Source organism: Oryctolagus cuniculus, chromosome 3 (assembly GCF_051225735.1).
Source record: "Oryctolagus cuniculus isolate XC-2025 breed Fujian yellow rabbit chromosome 3, ASM5122573v1, whole genome shotgun sequence".
Taxonomy (NCBI): Eukaryota; Metazoa; Chordata; class Mammalia; order Lagomorpha; family Leporidae; genus Oryctolagus; species Oryctolagus cuniculus.
In genome coordinates, this window is record NC_142869.1 from 129,272,219 (window position 1) to 129,288,685 (window position 16,467).

Sequence of the window (16,467 nt, forward strand, 5' to 3'; positions counted from 1 at the left end):
ATATGGGGAATAATTTTGACATATGGCAAATCATATCCTTTCTTCTACCCATGAAGGTGATACCTATGTTCTGTGCATCCAAGCTGGAATAATACAAGTCCCTTTCTTTTTATGTTCACAGATTGCCTTGCTAGAAGGCTACTAGTACACATGGCAATCAACAAACATTCTCTTTCTGGTTTTCTGTAGGAATGTGTATCTGTATTTTTGTTTTGTCTGTAGTTATATGATTAATTTATACATGATATCCCAAGGATGTAGGGACTGCAGCCTCAATCCCTAATGAATTACCCAAAAGTTTCAAAGTAGTAGATTGATTGAGATACCATCTTGATTTTTATACCAGATATGAGGCAATATTATAATAATAAAAATTCTATGTCACTAGATGTTTTGTTTTCTTATAGTTAAAACAAATTCTTTTATAAAAGCTGATGTTTACCAATGTATTTATTGGAAGCAATAAGATGGTTAATTTCCCATAGTTTGAAATTAATTATTTTCTAAGGAAAAATTATGCATACAAGAGTAGATTGATAAATAGAAGGAGATAGATAGATAATGTGCTTGTGTAATTTGATTTCTCCCTCTGTATAATGAATTCTGGATATATTTAAGATTTGCTGTCTTCCAGGTATATCTTTGCTTTCTTTATTTCTGAATACAAAGGTATATAGAATGAACCCTTACAGATCCACATGTTTTAGAAATGAATGGCAGCAAGGTTGGCTATAGAATTCTTAGAACTTTTTTTTAACTCAAAACTATAAAGCTGTTTTTCAGAAAAGAGTGACTAAGTCTACTGCTTTTTCTGAGTTTGTTCATTTCTCCTATAACAGGCTTTTCAACTCATCAGGGTGTGACATTTTAACACTTTTACAGCACTCAGCGGCACAGACTCTGATTATGTTGTCTTTTGGGAAAGGGGGAGTATTTTCACATTTCTTCTAGCTTTTTGTTCTCTAGGTTTATCCATTTAAAATATAATGACCGAAAATGTAGGTTTTCTGATGCTTATATGCCAATTGCTGTTCTTCATGTTCTTGCTTATGTAAGCTGCATTAAATAGGAAAAAATGTCCCTCATGTGTTTCCTGAGTGAGTGTTCTACTTATATGTTTGAAAAAAGATTTTTATTCTCTCTCTATATTTTTTAAAAAACCTTTCTGAACAAGGCTGTCTGTCTTATTTAATAACATAGGAGAGGGGCTGGCGATGTAGTACAGCAGATCAAAGCCCTGGCCTGCAGTGCCGGCATCCCATATGGGCGCTGGTTCTTGTCCAGGCTGCTCGATTTCTGATCCAGCTCTTTGCTGTGGCCTGGGAAAGCAGTGGACAATGGCTCAAGTCTTTGGGTCCCTGAACCCATGTGGGAGACCTGAAGGAGGCTCCTGGCTCCTAGCTCCTGGCTTCAGATTGGTGTAGCTCCAGCCGTTGTGGCCACCTGGGGAGTAAACCAGCGGATGGAAAATCTCTCTCTCTCTCTACCTCTCTCTGTAACTCTGTCTTTCAAATAAATAAAAATAAATCTTAAAAAAATAACACATTATTTTAAAAAAATAACATAGGATAATATTGTGTTTCAGAATATGGAGAGTTAGAAATAATTATTATTGAAAGTTCATTAGATTATATTAATAAAATTGGCCTTAAAATTTCCCTAGTATTACTTATATGTCATTTCCTAAAAAAATACTGTTAGTATTCCATTAATCTAATTTACTTAGTCCACATTTTAGTTTCACATTGATCTATAATGGTATTCTGAAATAACTCTGAGAATCAGGTTCTTGAGGGATCCTGATGTTCCAAAATCTTTTTTTTTTTAAAGATTTATTTACTTATTTGAAAGTCAGAGTTACACAGAGAAGGAAAGGCAGAGAGAGAGAGAGAGGTCTTTTATGCACTGGTTCACTCCCCAATTGGCTGCAATGGCTGAAGTTGCACCAGTCTGAAGACAGGAGCCGGGAGCTTCTTCCAGATCTCCCACACAGGTGCAGGGGTCCAAAGACTTGGGCCATCTTCCACTGCTTTCCCAGGTCATAGCAGAGAGCTAGATCAGAAATGGAGAAGCCGGGACTCAAGCCAGTACCCATATGAGATGCTGGAACTGTAGGTGGCGGCTTTATCCACTATGCCACAGCATAGTCCCCCAAAATCTTAAAATTATATTATCATTTAATAGACATGTTTGGACAAATACTGAGCAGAGAATGATCTTTTGCTACTTATTGTTCTTTAATTGCATAAGATGGGTCTTTGTTCTATGGAAAAACATGGATACAAAAGATCTGGGGAATTTACAGATCTCATTACGTTTCTAAACTCCAACTTCTTGCTGTTGGTTTTAAAATTGAAGTCTTAACAATTTTAGACCAATAATATTGAGGCTGTAAAATGCTTACCAGTGGTAGTTTTTTTTTTATAAGTGACATATAATATTTAACTAATTTTGGTTTTGTGTCGGTATTTCTTTCTGAAAAAATTGTACCATCTAAAAATACATAAGAATATATGGAATGTGAAAGCATATTTACAACTTGACTTCTTATGTATGTGAAATCTTTATCTTTCAGTAATCAATTATAAACCTGTTTTTATTAGAATATCAATAGCAAGTTTGGCATAATCAACAACTTAACGAATTGGCTCAAAGTTAGATGTTTCATCCATAATAAAATTTCTTCCTGTAGACTGTTTATTTGGTGAAACCTACTCAAATTATTATAATTATAGACATTTTGAATTCAAAACTTTTTTTTAAATAACACTTTATTTAAATGTTCTCAGATTAATGTGCAAACCCTCTCCAAATCTGGAAGGTCCATAATACAACCCTCTCCCTCTCCCTGACCCTGTCCCTCTCCCTTCCCCCTCTCCCTGTCCCTCTCCTTCTCCTTCTCCCCCTCTCCCTCAAGACAAGCCCAGACTTTTTTTTTAAGTGACACATAAAAATTGTACTTATTTACAGGGTACCTGTGATATTCCAATACATATAAACTTCACGTAATGTCATATCAGGGTAGGCTTATACACACACATATATATATATATCCTCAAACATTTAACATTTCTTTATTGGAAAAACATTCAAAATCTTTTCTTTTAGTTTAAGAGAAATATATTCTCATAAGTGAAAGTCATCCTAACAGAATTGGGGGAGAGAGGCAGGGAGTGAAGAATGAGATCAAGTCAATGTCAGATAGGATCAAGGAGACTTCTTGGTCTGATAAAGGTTGGATTTCATTCTTCTCTGTGTCCTTACAGCCCAGTGCTCCCATCTATTGTATCCCTTCACATAATCAGTGTCCAGCACAATGCCTAGTAAAATGGAGTTTATGAAGAAATTAGTGATAAGAATTTCTTTCTCAGCTATGAAAATTGGGTACTTATTAAGATATGGTTCCTCACAGGATACTATAAAGCAAATAAAATATGTGTAGTCCTGTAATGTACATGTAAGACACCACCAATATTTGATAATATAACTTTTTGATCATATTTTTGGAAAAGAGGGACAAAATAGAAACTGTTTCCTCTGGACACATGTTCTCATAACACTGAGCTTACAGCTCATAAATTTACATACATTTATGCTAAAGGTTTTTTTTTTCCCCTTTCCTAGTATTTTTTTTTTTTTGCCTTGCATTTAAATTTAGCTCTGTGGGATGACAAGACTGAAACACCCCCTCCAATCTGAAAGCTGCAGCACTACCTTCCCTGGACAGTTGCTGAGTGTAACAAGGAGAGGTGTCTCCAGCCCCCCGAAGCTGCAAAACACTGTTTGTTATGTGGCTGAGAGAGGGTGAAAGACTCAAGACAGTGGTGTTTTCAAATTAGTGTGAAAATCGCAACTGAAAATAGCAAGGAAGTGTTTGGTGCTTGACACACCAGCCTCTGATTCACTGACCATGAAATGGTGAGTGAATTTTGCTGTCAGTCTTGTGCAGTTCTACTGAATTCGGTTGTTGAACTTGGCCCAATACACAGTCAAGACAGGAAGTCAGCAGCTGCTGTTTACTAATGCAGTAAAACTATACACAATTTTCCCTGGTCTGGGTCCTCTGCTCAATCAGAAAAGCTGACTTGCAAGAATCCCACAGCTTAATACCACTTTTCCCTCGCCCCACTTGTTAACATGTCCAGCTCAGCTTCTCACATCTGCGATTGCTTCTCTGATTAGAGGGGCAGGGAGGAGGTCCATGACATTCGTGGTTTGATATGCTTGGCACTGATATGTTTTATTTCAAATCTTCTAGTCTTCAAATACTTTATTCTTTTAAAATGTCAGTTTATTTGAAAGGCAGAGTAACAGTGAAAAGGGACGTGGAGAGCATATCTCTAGAGAGAGACAGAGATCTTCCAGTCACCAGTGCACTACCTCAATGGCAACAACAGCCAGGGCTGGGCCAGGCTGAAAGCAGGAGCCAGGAACTCTATCCGGGTCTCGCACGTGGGTGACAGGGGGCCCAAATACTTGGGCCATCTGCTGTTTTCCCAGGTGTATTAGCAAGGAGCTGGATTCAAAGTGGAGCAACTGGAACCTGTGCTCTGATATGGGATGCTGGCTTCACAAGCAGTGCCTTTACCCACTGAGCCAGAATGCTGGCCCCAGTCTGCAGATACTTTTTAAAGATTAGGCAAGCAACCATGTATCCATGCTGTTTTAGGTCTTATTGTTTTGCATATTTGTTTCATATTTTTAAGAGAATCAAGTGTATATGAACCACTAAAATTTCCTGAAGTCACCTGTCTCCTTACAAATCTCTGTGGCTTCCTCTGAATAAACCAGCAGTCTTCATTTCACATTATATTTTTGCTTGCTTTTCTTCAATGTTACGTAAGCATCCATAACTATACATAGCCATGACCCATTTTGTTTGCTTACAAAATCTTTCCAATAATAACTTAGTGTATGTATTTTTGTGCCACCTTTTTTCACAGTTACATGAAGATTTTGAGATTTATTCAAAGGTACATGTTCATTTATTTTTGACTACTGGGTAGAATTCTACTATTTAATGACTAACAGAGTTCTATTATTGTGTGTCTACTACAGTTTAATTTAAACATTCTATGGTTACTTAGGTTATTTACAATCTTTTTGTACTATTTCAAAAAATGTTTTAATGGATTTTTGAGGCCATCTCCTTGTGCACATATGCAGGATTTCTGGGCGATAATGACTAGCAGTCTTACTAAATAAGATAGGAGAATAGTACATGGCTTCTTCAACTACAGTGGATTTCTCCAGATTGCTCTCCAAAGAGGCATACATTTTTCATCTCTTATTGGAAAATTAGTATTCTTGTTTCTTTACAACTTTTCTCTTCTTTCTCTGCATTTCCTTGTAGAATTTAATGCAGAATTATATCCAAAAAATTGTTGTCATTTACTTTCCCTTCATTAGTGTTAGGGATGGTCATACTTTTTCAATTTTATTAGCTCTTGGTTTTTTTTTAGTCTGTGATTTGCTTGTTCTTTTTGCTTATTTTTAATTGGGTTGATGGGATATATTTTATTGATTTGTAGAGAATCTATATAATATAATCATTTGACAAGTCCATAGCTAGAAATACTTTCTCTTAATATATGGCTTGTATTTTTAGTTTTTTTCTTTTTCAAAAAAGGTGAAATTTTAATACAGACTGGTCATCTTGATCCTCTTAAGTTTTGTAATTGCTTTATATTGTTTCAGAAATTCCTTGTGCCCCAAATCTTAAAGGTATTATTCTTCCACAGTTATAAAATCATGTTTCATAAATATCCTTGTAGTCAGAATTAATTTGCTTTATGGTACTTGTGGTCTGAAGTAGAAGTCTTGTATTTTAGCTTTGTTTTCCTTCTTAGTATGGACAATTGATTACCTAGGCACCCTTTTTTGAGTAGTCCATCTTTACTCTGAGCAATCTGTATTACTCCATATCATATATTAATATTTTAATATGTGTGACTCTTCTCTGAGTTCTGTTTTCTATACTGCTGGTCTGCTTATCAAATCCTATACAACATCACACTACTTTAATTATGTTATCTTTATATTAAATCTGGATATGTGGCACATAAAGCCACTATACGGCAATCCTTTTAAAAACCTTCTGGGAACAATTCTTTGATCTTACATATAAATTCTAGAATAAGTTTGCCAATTTTCCTGCAGTCTCTGTAGAATTTGATAGTAATTGTACTTAATGTACTGAAATATAGTCTAATTTCCAAAAAATATAATTTTTGGAAGAAACATATATATTTGTGTTCTCAATATGTATGTAATTCAGACCCTTTCTTCTGCTTAGAGATTTAGTCATTGTGTTCTTAATCAAGATGATAAAGTTAGACCATTAAATCCAAAAATAAAATCTAACATAAAAACAAAACAATAAAAAAATTATTCAGTTGCTCAGGATATTAATAAAATGTTTTGGGGATGTTAGAAACATACAATTTTTTTTTGACAGGCAGAGTGTACAGTGAGAGAGAGAAACAGAGAGAAAGGTCTTCCTTTTGCCGTTGGTTCACCCTCCAATGGCCGCAGCGGGCGGCGCAGCGTGCTGATCCGAAGCCAGGAGCCAGGTGCTTCTCCTGGTCTCCCAGGCGGGTGCAGGGCCCAAGTACTTGGGCCATCCTCCACTGCACTCCCTGGCCATAGCAGAGAGCTGGCCTGGAAGAGGAGCAACCGGGACAGAATCCGGTGCCCTGACCGGGACTAGAACCCATTGTGCCGGCGCCACAAGGCAGAGGATTAGCCTATTGAGCCACGGCACCGGCCACAATTTTGTATTAGTATAAACTACAGATAAAATCACATATACATATATAAGCAAATACATATACAAGCAAAAGGTACAATCATTTAAAAAATTATTTGCTTATTTATTTACTTCTATTTGAAAGGCTCACACACCCAAAACTTCCATCAAATGCCCACAAGAGCCAGGGCTGGGCAGATGCTAAAGCCACATGCCTGGATTTAAACTTGGATTTGAACCTGGTGCCTCCAAGAGTCTGCATTAGCGGGAAGTGGAGATATATTCATTTTCCTTTGGTCTTAGAAACAGGTAGAGGATATAGAATTATACCTTCAGGGATACAAAATCAAGTTTAAGTCCATGGAGCAGCATCAGGAGAGCTTCAGGGCTTGGAATTTCATTTTCCAGTGTCCATGGAATCTGGGCATCCTCCTGAGGGCTGCCCCAGTCAGGAAAGTTCACAGAGTGGCAAATGCTGAGCCCCCAGACCCTCTCTTAGAAAAGTGGAAAGCTGAGAATCTTAAAAAAAGTAATGATTTTGTGTCTTTTTGTAGCAACTTAATATGATATTATGTTTTCAGAAAAGGTAAGGTGTAAAATATAAATAAAGTTTTGTTTGTGAAATATGATGGCTAAATAGCATCCTTTATGTGCAGATTGTTTGTTCTAAGCTTTATTTAATCACCAGTGTTTTTTGAATATTTTCTCCAAATTGTTTTTATCCTGGCCTTGTGTGTCATAACATCGTAATTGTGAAATACATTGCCGCCATGAAACTTACAATTTCAATCCTTTGCAGAAGGACTAAAGACATCTTTTATCCACTGAATCAAAAAATTATTTATATATACTGATAGTTCTTTTACCTAAAAGTTTATTTAGTAACATGTTTTGATGATAAGTTATGTCTAGATTATTCTAATTAATCAAATTTGGAAAATTTTTGGAAAGCTATTTGGAATTAAGATAATATTGTAGTGTAAAATCTGAATGCATCTTAATGAATCATGAAAACACTGTACAGGAGAAAAAATTAAATATATTGATAACAAGTATCTTTTGATTGAGCCTGTGCTTTATGGCTGCTTATCTCCCAGACCACTAGATCCATGATGAATTGAAAGAAACAACATTGTTTATCCAAAGGATATTCTGTGAGTGCCTGAGGCATGCATTCTAGTTCAGGAATATTTTTAATTTCTTAATTTTTAGTTGTTTTTGTGTATGTGATTGATGTTGGTCTACCTAGCTAGCTTTTTTATGGAATGATGGAATTTCTGGCAAGAAAATGCTGTTGGAATTGTTGAGAATCAGTGATTGGACTGAGGATTAGGTTGGTTGTTTTGGGAGTGGTGATTTTATTCTAGAAGTTGGTCTCTGGAGGTCTCTGCCATGAAGAAATGTAATGGAAGAGTGAATTCCAGTAGCATTTTTTTTAGGACACGCTCCTGTGGAACTAAGGGAGGATATTCCTGGTCAAGAAAGTCTTTATTTCTGCTTATGCTTTTTTGGCATATGTTACAGATGGCATGGCAGTGATCAAGGTTGGAGATCAAGAAACACAGCAAACAGATGAGTGAGCTTCCTTGTTCTTGTTCCAGGGGGATTACCAGGTATGGATTGGTCATTAGCATGAGATTTCTCAAAATTCCCTACAACTGGTTTATTAGGTACACATGGCACAAGATTACTTTCCACAGTGACAACAAGATTTTCTACCAAATATTTAGGAAAATTATCACTTAGGAAGAAAAATACAAATTGTTGGTAGCTGGACTGGTAGGTTTTAATATATTTTTAGGTTGCAGTGATTTTGCACCTACCTCGAAGACTATTAGTGATTAGCTATATTGCCAGGACAAAGAAGGAAACTTCCCTCCTTTATAAATGTATGCACAGTCATGATATATCCAATAGGGACATTGAGAAAACCGAATAATTGTCCCTCATTACATAGTACAATAGTCCAAATCCTGGTTCAATTGCTTTTATCAACAAGGTGGCATACCTCAAAACCTATGTTTAAATGATATTGGTTTTTGATGAGCAGTTGTTTCTGTAGTTAAATTTCTGGATTATTTCTAATCAATATGCCATAGTATAGGCTGCATTTTCCATGAAAAAATGTGGATATTTTAGAAGCAAGGATATTGAATTTTCTCTTTAATATCCATAGTAGCTATTTAACCAACCAATACTTTAGCATCTCTATTGATAGAGTGTGAGGATTTTCTAGGGTAGGAAAGATCAGGATTTAAATTCAGGGCTAGCACTTACTGTCTGGATCCATTGTAGAACCTGAGAGTGTCTTGGAAAATTAGGATAATATTAGCCTTTGCAAAATTGTTGTCAGATTTAGAAATAAAATATCAGAAACATACAGTATAGAGTTTGACAAATCACTGTTCAAAAACATGCTTACTTTCAAAACTCTTTGATGGTAAAGAGAAGTATTTGTGCTTTTTAAAATGATTTATTCATTTATTTGAAGGGCAGTTACAGAGGGAGAGAGAGCTAGACAGACAGATTTCCATCTGCTGGTTCACTCTCTGTATGGTCACAATGCCCAGGTTGGGGACTGGTCAAAGCCAGGAGTCAGTAACTCCATCTGAGTCTCCCATGATGGTGGCAAGGGTTTAAGCACTTGGGCCATCTCCCACTGCCTTCCCAGATGCACCAGCAGGAAGATGGATCAGAAGTGTAGCAGCTGGGACCCAACCCACACTCACATAGGATGACAGTATCACAGGCAGTGGCCCAACCCACTTTGCCACCATGCTGGCCCCAGTATTCACAATTTTAAGTATGAAGTCTCTGTCCCTCATACTTGTACATGCTTAGATAATTGATCATGCTCAGATGAACTCTAAACTACAGAAATATATAATATTCCTGTTTGAGAAAGCATCAAACCTGGAGTCAGAAGACTCTGAATTAATACAGTTTTATAACTTTTAAGCAAGTTACTTGTAGTCTTTGAGTCTCCTTCATCTTACTGTACAAGTAAAAGGTTTCGAAATCTATCTCACAGGGTTACCATGTGGGCAAAAGAAGTGGATGTCTTTAATAAATATAAAGCAATAGATTAGCTATATAAAAGCTATGTTTTAAGGATGATGAAATTATTTTCATGGATGACTATTAATCTTATAAAATTCAGCCTTCTGTAAAGGAACATTTAATTGCTAGGAGTACCTGATATAACGATATATATCATTTTAAATATTGTACTACATGAATTTCTAGGCATACACTGTAAGCTTCTGAGGACTGGACATGTCTCAAGGCTTTCCTTTATTCCATCTGTTATTTTTTTTTGAATACTCAACATAGTTATGGGGTACTACTTAATTCCAGATACAGTGACCCAAGCTGAAGCAGAAACAAAATTCCATGTTTGAATTCACATTTTCACAGCAGCATCAACAAGCTCAGATTCAAGTATTTGTGTATATAAAGTTTCAATGAGAATAGTGGAAGAAAATAATATTCTTTCTTAAGTTCCTTTGTTTTGTTTTACGTCCTACTCACTCCCAAGATCCTTGTCACTGTTGGCCATGGTGCTTGAATTTGCTGAGTGCCTCCACTGATCAGCTCATACTTTCAATTTTTTTTAGTATATATTATATTGACTGTCCTCTCTTTGTGGCACAGTGAGAGCTTCATGGGAGAAAACATAGACCTTACAATCTCAGGAGTGGAGAAACAGTTTTCTGTCAAGGGCCAATTGAATATCCTCATTCATGGGCCATCCAAAATCACCACCTTATAAATGAGCTTGCTATTTATTTACAGAATTTCAAGTCCCACCTGCGCTTGCCTTGGCACAGCCAGACCAAATACTTTCACAGGCCTTATGGGGCCCATGGGCTGAACGTTCTCCACCTCTGAGATCACAAAGCTTTGTAGGAATATCATATGGTAACTAGTAATAAATGATAAAGAGAAAAATAAAGTAAGGAGAGTGATTTGGACTTGTTGGAGGATAGTGTTGCAATTTCAGAATGGGTGGTCAGGGAGGGGCTCACTAAGAATGCAGAAACTTCAGGAAAACCATTAAGGAGGGGAAGGAGTTGTCTGTATTCTAAGCAGTAGAATGAAAAGGGCCAAGGCCCTGAGCAAGGGCATAACAGGTGTGTTCAGAGACAGCAAGGAGGTCAAGCTCGACCAGCACTGGGTGAACATGTAGGAGAGAGTAAGAATTTCAGTCAGAGAGGTAACAGGAATTGAATCCTACAGGACTTGAAAACTTTAGCTTTTACTGAGGTGCAAAGGCAAGCCATTGACACAACACATGAATGATGTGTATTAAGAATCATTTGAAAGGGGTAGATGGTAGAAGCAGGGAGAGTAATTAAGAAACTAAAGAAATCACCCAGGTATGAATTGCGGCTGTGGAGACACAAAGTGGGAATAGAGGATACAGTGAGAAATGGTTCTTTTAATCATGTACATATGTGTGAATTTATGAACATGTCAATGTAGTGTGTATGTCAAATTTCAATTCAGTGGAACTGACCTCAGTTGTGTTCATTCATTCGTTCCTCTACATAGCATTGAACTTAGTAAGCGAAGAGTCACCTCACCATTTTTAAAAACTAAATCCCTAGAGATTAACTATCTACATTTGGCATCCAAGTTTTAAATATTGTTTTCAAATAATATAGTAAATGCATGTCCTTTAATAAGAATCATACCACTTAAGTACATAGCTTTATTTTTGTTGTTCTATAGGTGGCAATTCAATATTCTGTATTCCTAAAATCTGCAGTTTCCATCATAATAGGAAAAAAAATATCTGTGAGCCACAGTTTTTAATGTTCATGAAGAAAATCACTCTGGAATAATTGTTTGTTTATGAAAATTATGCTCTGTTAGAATCATCTGAAATAGTTCCAAAGAACAAAACTGAATAAAATATCCCTATATAGCTTAGTTTGCATTAATGAATTGTAAAGAAATGAATTTACTGCTGTATTGATTCAAAGAACGGATTCTCAGCAATCCCACTTTTTATCATGACAGCATATAATGAAAATTATGTTTAATGGAAAAAATGTAAAATCAATTGCCGTTTTGAATTAGTATCTTCTTAACCAATCTCCTAGCATTCAGTCTGTCTTTTTTCTCATTCTTTCAACAAACATATGTACTGTGGATTTAGAAGATCACAGAACAGCAATAGAGACCATTACATAAATGTGTTCAGTGTAGCAATGGAGGTATGTGCAAGATACTGAGAAAACATGAAAGAGATGAACACCAAACTGCTGAGAGTGGCACCGACATGGGGAAGAAAGGCATATATTCATTCCAAATGGTAGAATGTTATTAAAACAGTGGGTATTATGAAGCTTTCCTCTTCTTCTGTCTTTACATTATCAAAAGATATCTCAGTCCAGTGTCACCAAGCATACACCAAGCGCATCTGAACTCACCTTCATCCAACCTGCCTCCCAGCTCCACACCTACACCAGCACTGTAATCCTGGACTTCCATATCATTTGCCTTCTGTGAGCATTTGTCTGTGACAGTCCTATTGCTCAGCAGGAAAAGCATGTCAGAAATCATGACTGACTGAATGATTGATACCAGTGACTCAGAATCTAGTATCCTTTTTGACACTTACTGACTGAGTACTTGTGGGCTGACTAAATACTTGTGGGCATGATCTGAGGAGTTTTATCTGGATTTAAATATATTTATTTAAATTGAGTCTGCACATAAATCTAAGACAGTTGCCAGAAAAAAACAGACACAATTTATAATCAAATATTCTGTATAACTTAAGCATAAAAGAAGACTTTAGAATTCTTACATGCTAAACTTATAAAATTCTGATATTCCAAACTTAGATAATGAATCAGGAGACCTGAGTTTTTGGAGTATCATTAGTAAGTGGTTTCTGAAACTGAAGGTTTTTCATCTGTAAAAATAGGTTTATACCTACTTTATCTATTTTTCACTGTGGATAAAATGAGAAAAAGTGGGCAACATAACCTTGTTTAAAAATAAAGTCCTTTGTTTGTGTTCTTTATTAATATTAAAGGGTTAAACACAGTTGAAATGGATCTAATTTTATTTATTTTACCCAAAAGAATTCCTTATAATCATAAGTATACATATAAAAATCTAGAATTATATTGTTATTTTAATTGTAATAATATTTGATATGATATGGAAATATTTTTCCTAAATCAATTTTAGAGAGCTAGAGATAAAATTATTTTTGCTCTGTGCCAGTTGGCAGATATTAGCTAAACTATTTTATTCTCAGAAAGTTCTTATTTCTCAATGGAAAATCAATTATTGTAAGCTGTCATATACCCTATAATATTGACTGGTAGCATATGAAGTTGAATACTATTTATTAAAAGTGGTTGAGAATGAAATCTAACTTTAAATGCCATTTGTTATTTGTTTGATACTATGAAGCCAAAGTTAATTATCTGCTAATTCATTGTGATAAAAGGAACGAAATATTGACACTATATAAAGTAACTTGATGCATAATTTATTACCTTAAAATACTCTCAGGATGATAAAATTGTTACTGATTTTTTTTTATTGTTTGAAATGGCTTCTCTGTTATTTATATCTCTTGACACTTTTATTGATGAATAACGTATGTGTCAATTTATTAATTTTGATTACACCTTTCATAATAATCATATAGTGACACTGGCTCTTGCATAACCAAACACAATTGTTAATATTCCTCAAGGACTGCTTACATTTTAGTGTTCCTATTGTTATTTGCTATATTTATTGATTGTGAAATGAATACCATAGTCGAGCTAAATAACACATCCCTCATCTAACATTAGTTGCCTTTTTCCTTTTTCTTTGTTTGATAAGTACATTTAAGATCTATTTTCATGGCAAAGTTCAAAGAGATAATACACTATTTATAACTGTAGTTATGATAAATATTAGATACCCAGAACTTACTCATCTTTGTAACTTAATATTTCTATCTTTGAACCAACATCTGCAATTCCCCTATAGCCCAGCTCCCAGCAACATCACTGTTCTCTTTAACTCTGTGACATCAACTATTTTAAGTTCCACATATAAATGAAATCATGCAATATTTTTCTTTTTTATGACTTATTTTACTTAACATAATGCCCTCAAGATTTATTCACAATGTCACAAATAGCAGAACTTCATTTGTGTTTTAAATACTATTACATATTTTCTTTATCCATTCATCCATTGACACTGGGCTTTTTTCCCCATATCTTGCCTATTATGAATTATGTTGCAATTAACAAAACAAAGCAGATAACTCTTTGAGGTACTGATTCCATTTCCTTTAGATATATACCCAGAAATTGGGTTGCTAGATGATATGGTAGTTTTATTTTTAGTTTTTGAAAGTCTTCAATACTATTTTCCATGGTGGTCATACCGATTTAAATTTCATAAACAGTGAACAACTAATTGCTTCATATCATCACTAACATTTGTTATTATTTGACTTTTGATAATAGTCATTCTAGGAGGTGTGAGGTGATGTCTCATTGTGGTTTTGGTTTTCATTTTCATAATAAGTACTAAGATTAGCTGTCTTTTTACATATCTGGTCATTTGTGCATCTTATTTAAAAAAATCTATCTGGATTTAAAAAAAAAGATTTATTTACTTATTTGGAAGTCAGGTTTACAGAGAGAGAAAGGGAGACACACAGAGAGAGAGAGAGAGAGGGAGAGAGAGAGAGAGGGAGAGAGGGGTAGAGGAGAAAGGGAAGGAGGGAGAGAGGGAGAGAGATATCTTCCATATCTTCCATCCACTGGTTTACTCCTCTATGGCCACAATGGCCCGGCTGAGTCAGTCCAAAGCCAGAAGTCAGGAGCCAAGAGCTTCATCTGAGTCTCCCACATGAGTAGCGGGGACCTAAGCACTTGGGCCATCTTTTCCTGCCTTTTCCCAGGCCATTAGCAATGAGCTGAATCCGAAGTGTACCAGCCAGGACATGAACCGGCACTGATATGGGATACAGGCATCACACAGGTGGCATCTTTACCTGCTCTGCCACAATGCTTGGCCCCCCTTTACCCACCTTTACATCAGGCTATTTGTTTCATTTTGTTTTGTTTTGGTTTATGAGTTGTATGCATTCCTTGTGTACTTTGGATATTAATATGCTATCATATATATTTTTGCAAAAGTTTTCTCATATTCTTTAGGTTGCTGTTATACTTTGTTATATTTTTCCTTTGCTGTACAGAAGCTTTATAATTTGATGTGATTCCATTTATTTATTTTCTTGTTGTTGCTGTTGCTTGTGCTTTTATCATCACATACAAAAAAAATCATTGCCAAGACCAATGTCATGGGAATTTTTACCCATTTTCTTCTAGGAATTTTAAGGTTTTATGTTTATATTTTTAAGTTATTTGGATTAAATTTTGTGAATGGGATAATATAGGAGTATAATTTGACTCTTTTTTTAAATGTGGATACTCAACTTTTCCAACGTTATTTATTAAAGAAATTGTGCTTTCCTAATTGTGTGTTCTTGATCCCCATTTCAAAGATTATTTGGACCACATACTTTTTACTTTATTTCTGGGTTCTCGATTCCATTCCATTGGACTATGTTCTATTTTTATGCTAATATGATGCTGTTTTGATTACTATAGCTTTGTAATGTAATCAGAAATCAAAACGTGTGCTGCTTCCAACTTTGTTCTTGCTCAGAATTGTTCTTACTCTTCCAGGTGTTCTGTGGTTTCATATGGATTTTTGGATTATGGAAAAGACCATTGGAATTTTTATAGATATTAATTTAATCTATAGATGACTTTAGGTGGTATGGAAATTTTATCATTAATTCTTCCAACCCATGTGCATGGGACATCTCTCTACTCATCTACTAATATTTCATTTGAAAGTCACTAGGAAGTCCTCTACGCAAATTAACAAAACTACATTAGGAAGTTAGAAGAAAATGTTATAAACTTATGAACTGCAAGTTATTTCAAATGAAATGATGATGTTATATACTTCGTATTGGATAATTCCACATATTGCATTATTATGTCTTACAGTACTTGTGCCTCTTTCACTCACTTGATTTAGTCTGCTTCAAATAACCTTTACAATATACTCTAGTCATAGAATAGCTTTGGCATTTATATCAGTCTTTCCAGGAAATACTGGATATAATATTTAGTAGAAATAGAATACTATTATAATAATATTCTTCAAACTAGACCACAAACCATGACTACTTATATTTCCTTATTCACTTTCACTATGTTTTAAAAGGATGAATTTTCAATCATCATTTTGGAATGTAAGAGATACCTTTTCTCTTGAGAACTAATGTAATCAGTTCCAGCATGCCCTTCATCTGCCCATGATTCATTATTTGATGGTCACATCCCTGATTTGATGGGACGTGTCCCATATCCCATGTGCACTGAGGAGAGTCCCAATGAATGCAGTACACATTCTAGAACTCTGAGAGATGGGGCTGTGGATGTGGACCCAAACCACTGAGAGTGCCACATCACTGCTGTTTCTTTGACAGAGGGTGGCTCCCTTTTAACAAGCCCATTTGCTTGTGTTGAGTTGTACTACCTCGGGTCCTCCTTTCCAAAGGCTCCTCAAGCATTTTTCCTCTGCACTAATGCCATCTTCTTTGGGGAGTTTGAACAAGCTGGATGCCAGTACCTACTAAGTCTAGAAACTCCAGCCACCTTCTCCTG

At 35.5% G+C, this 16,467-nt stretch overlaps 1 protein-coding gene and 1 long non-coding RNA gene across 11 annotated transcripts in view; one reads left to right on the forward strand and one right to left on the reverse strand.

Annotated features, from left to right (window-relative positions):
* PCLO (piccolo presynaptic cytomatrix protein) overlaps positions 1 to 16,467 on the forward strand; it is a 524,563-nt gene that overhangs the window by 376,589 nt on the left and 131,507 nt on the right. Inside the window, exon 11 of one of the 9 annotated variants that reach the window (XM_051842636.3) lies at positions 8,273 to 8,361. The exons of the other annotated variants lie outside the window; for them this stretch is intronic. Coding sequence (XP_051698596.2) covers positions 8,273 to 8,328 — 56 coding nt within the window. The 3' untranslated portion in view covers positions 8,329 to 8,361. The remainder of the gene's footprint in view (positions 1 to 8,272; positions 8,362 to 16,467) is intronic. 9 annotated transcript variants of the gene reach the window in all.
* LOC149127508 (uncharacterized) overlaps positions 1 to 16,467 on the reverse strand; it is a 127,368-nt gene that overhangs the window by 59,257 nt on the left and 51,644 nt on the right. The gene's annotated exons all lie outside the window — the stretch shown is intronic.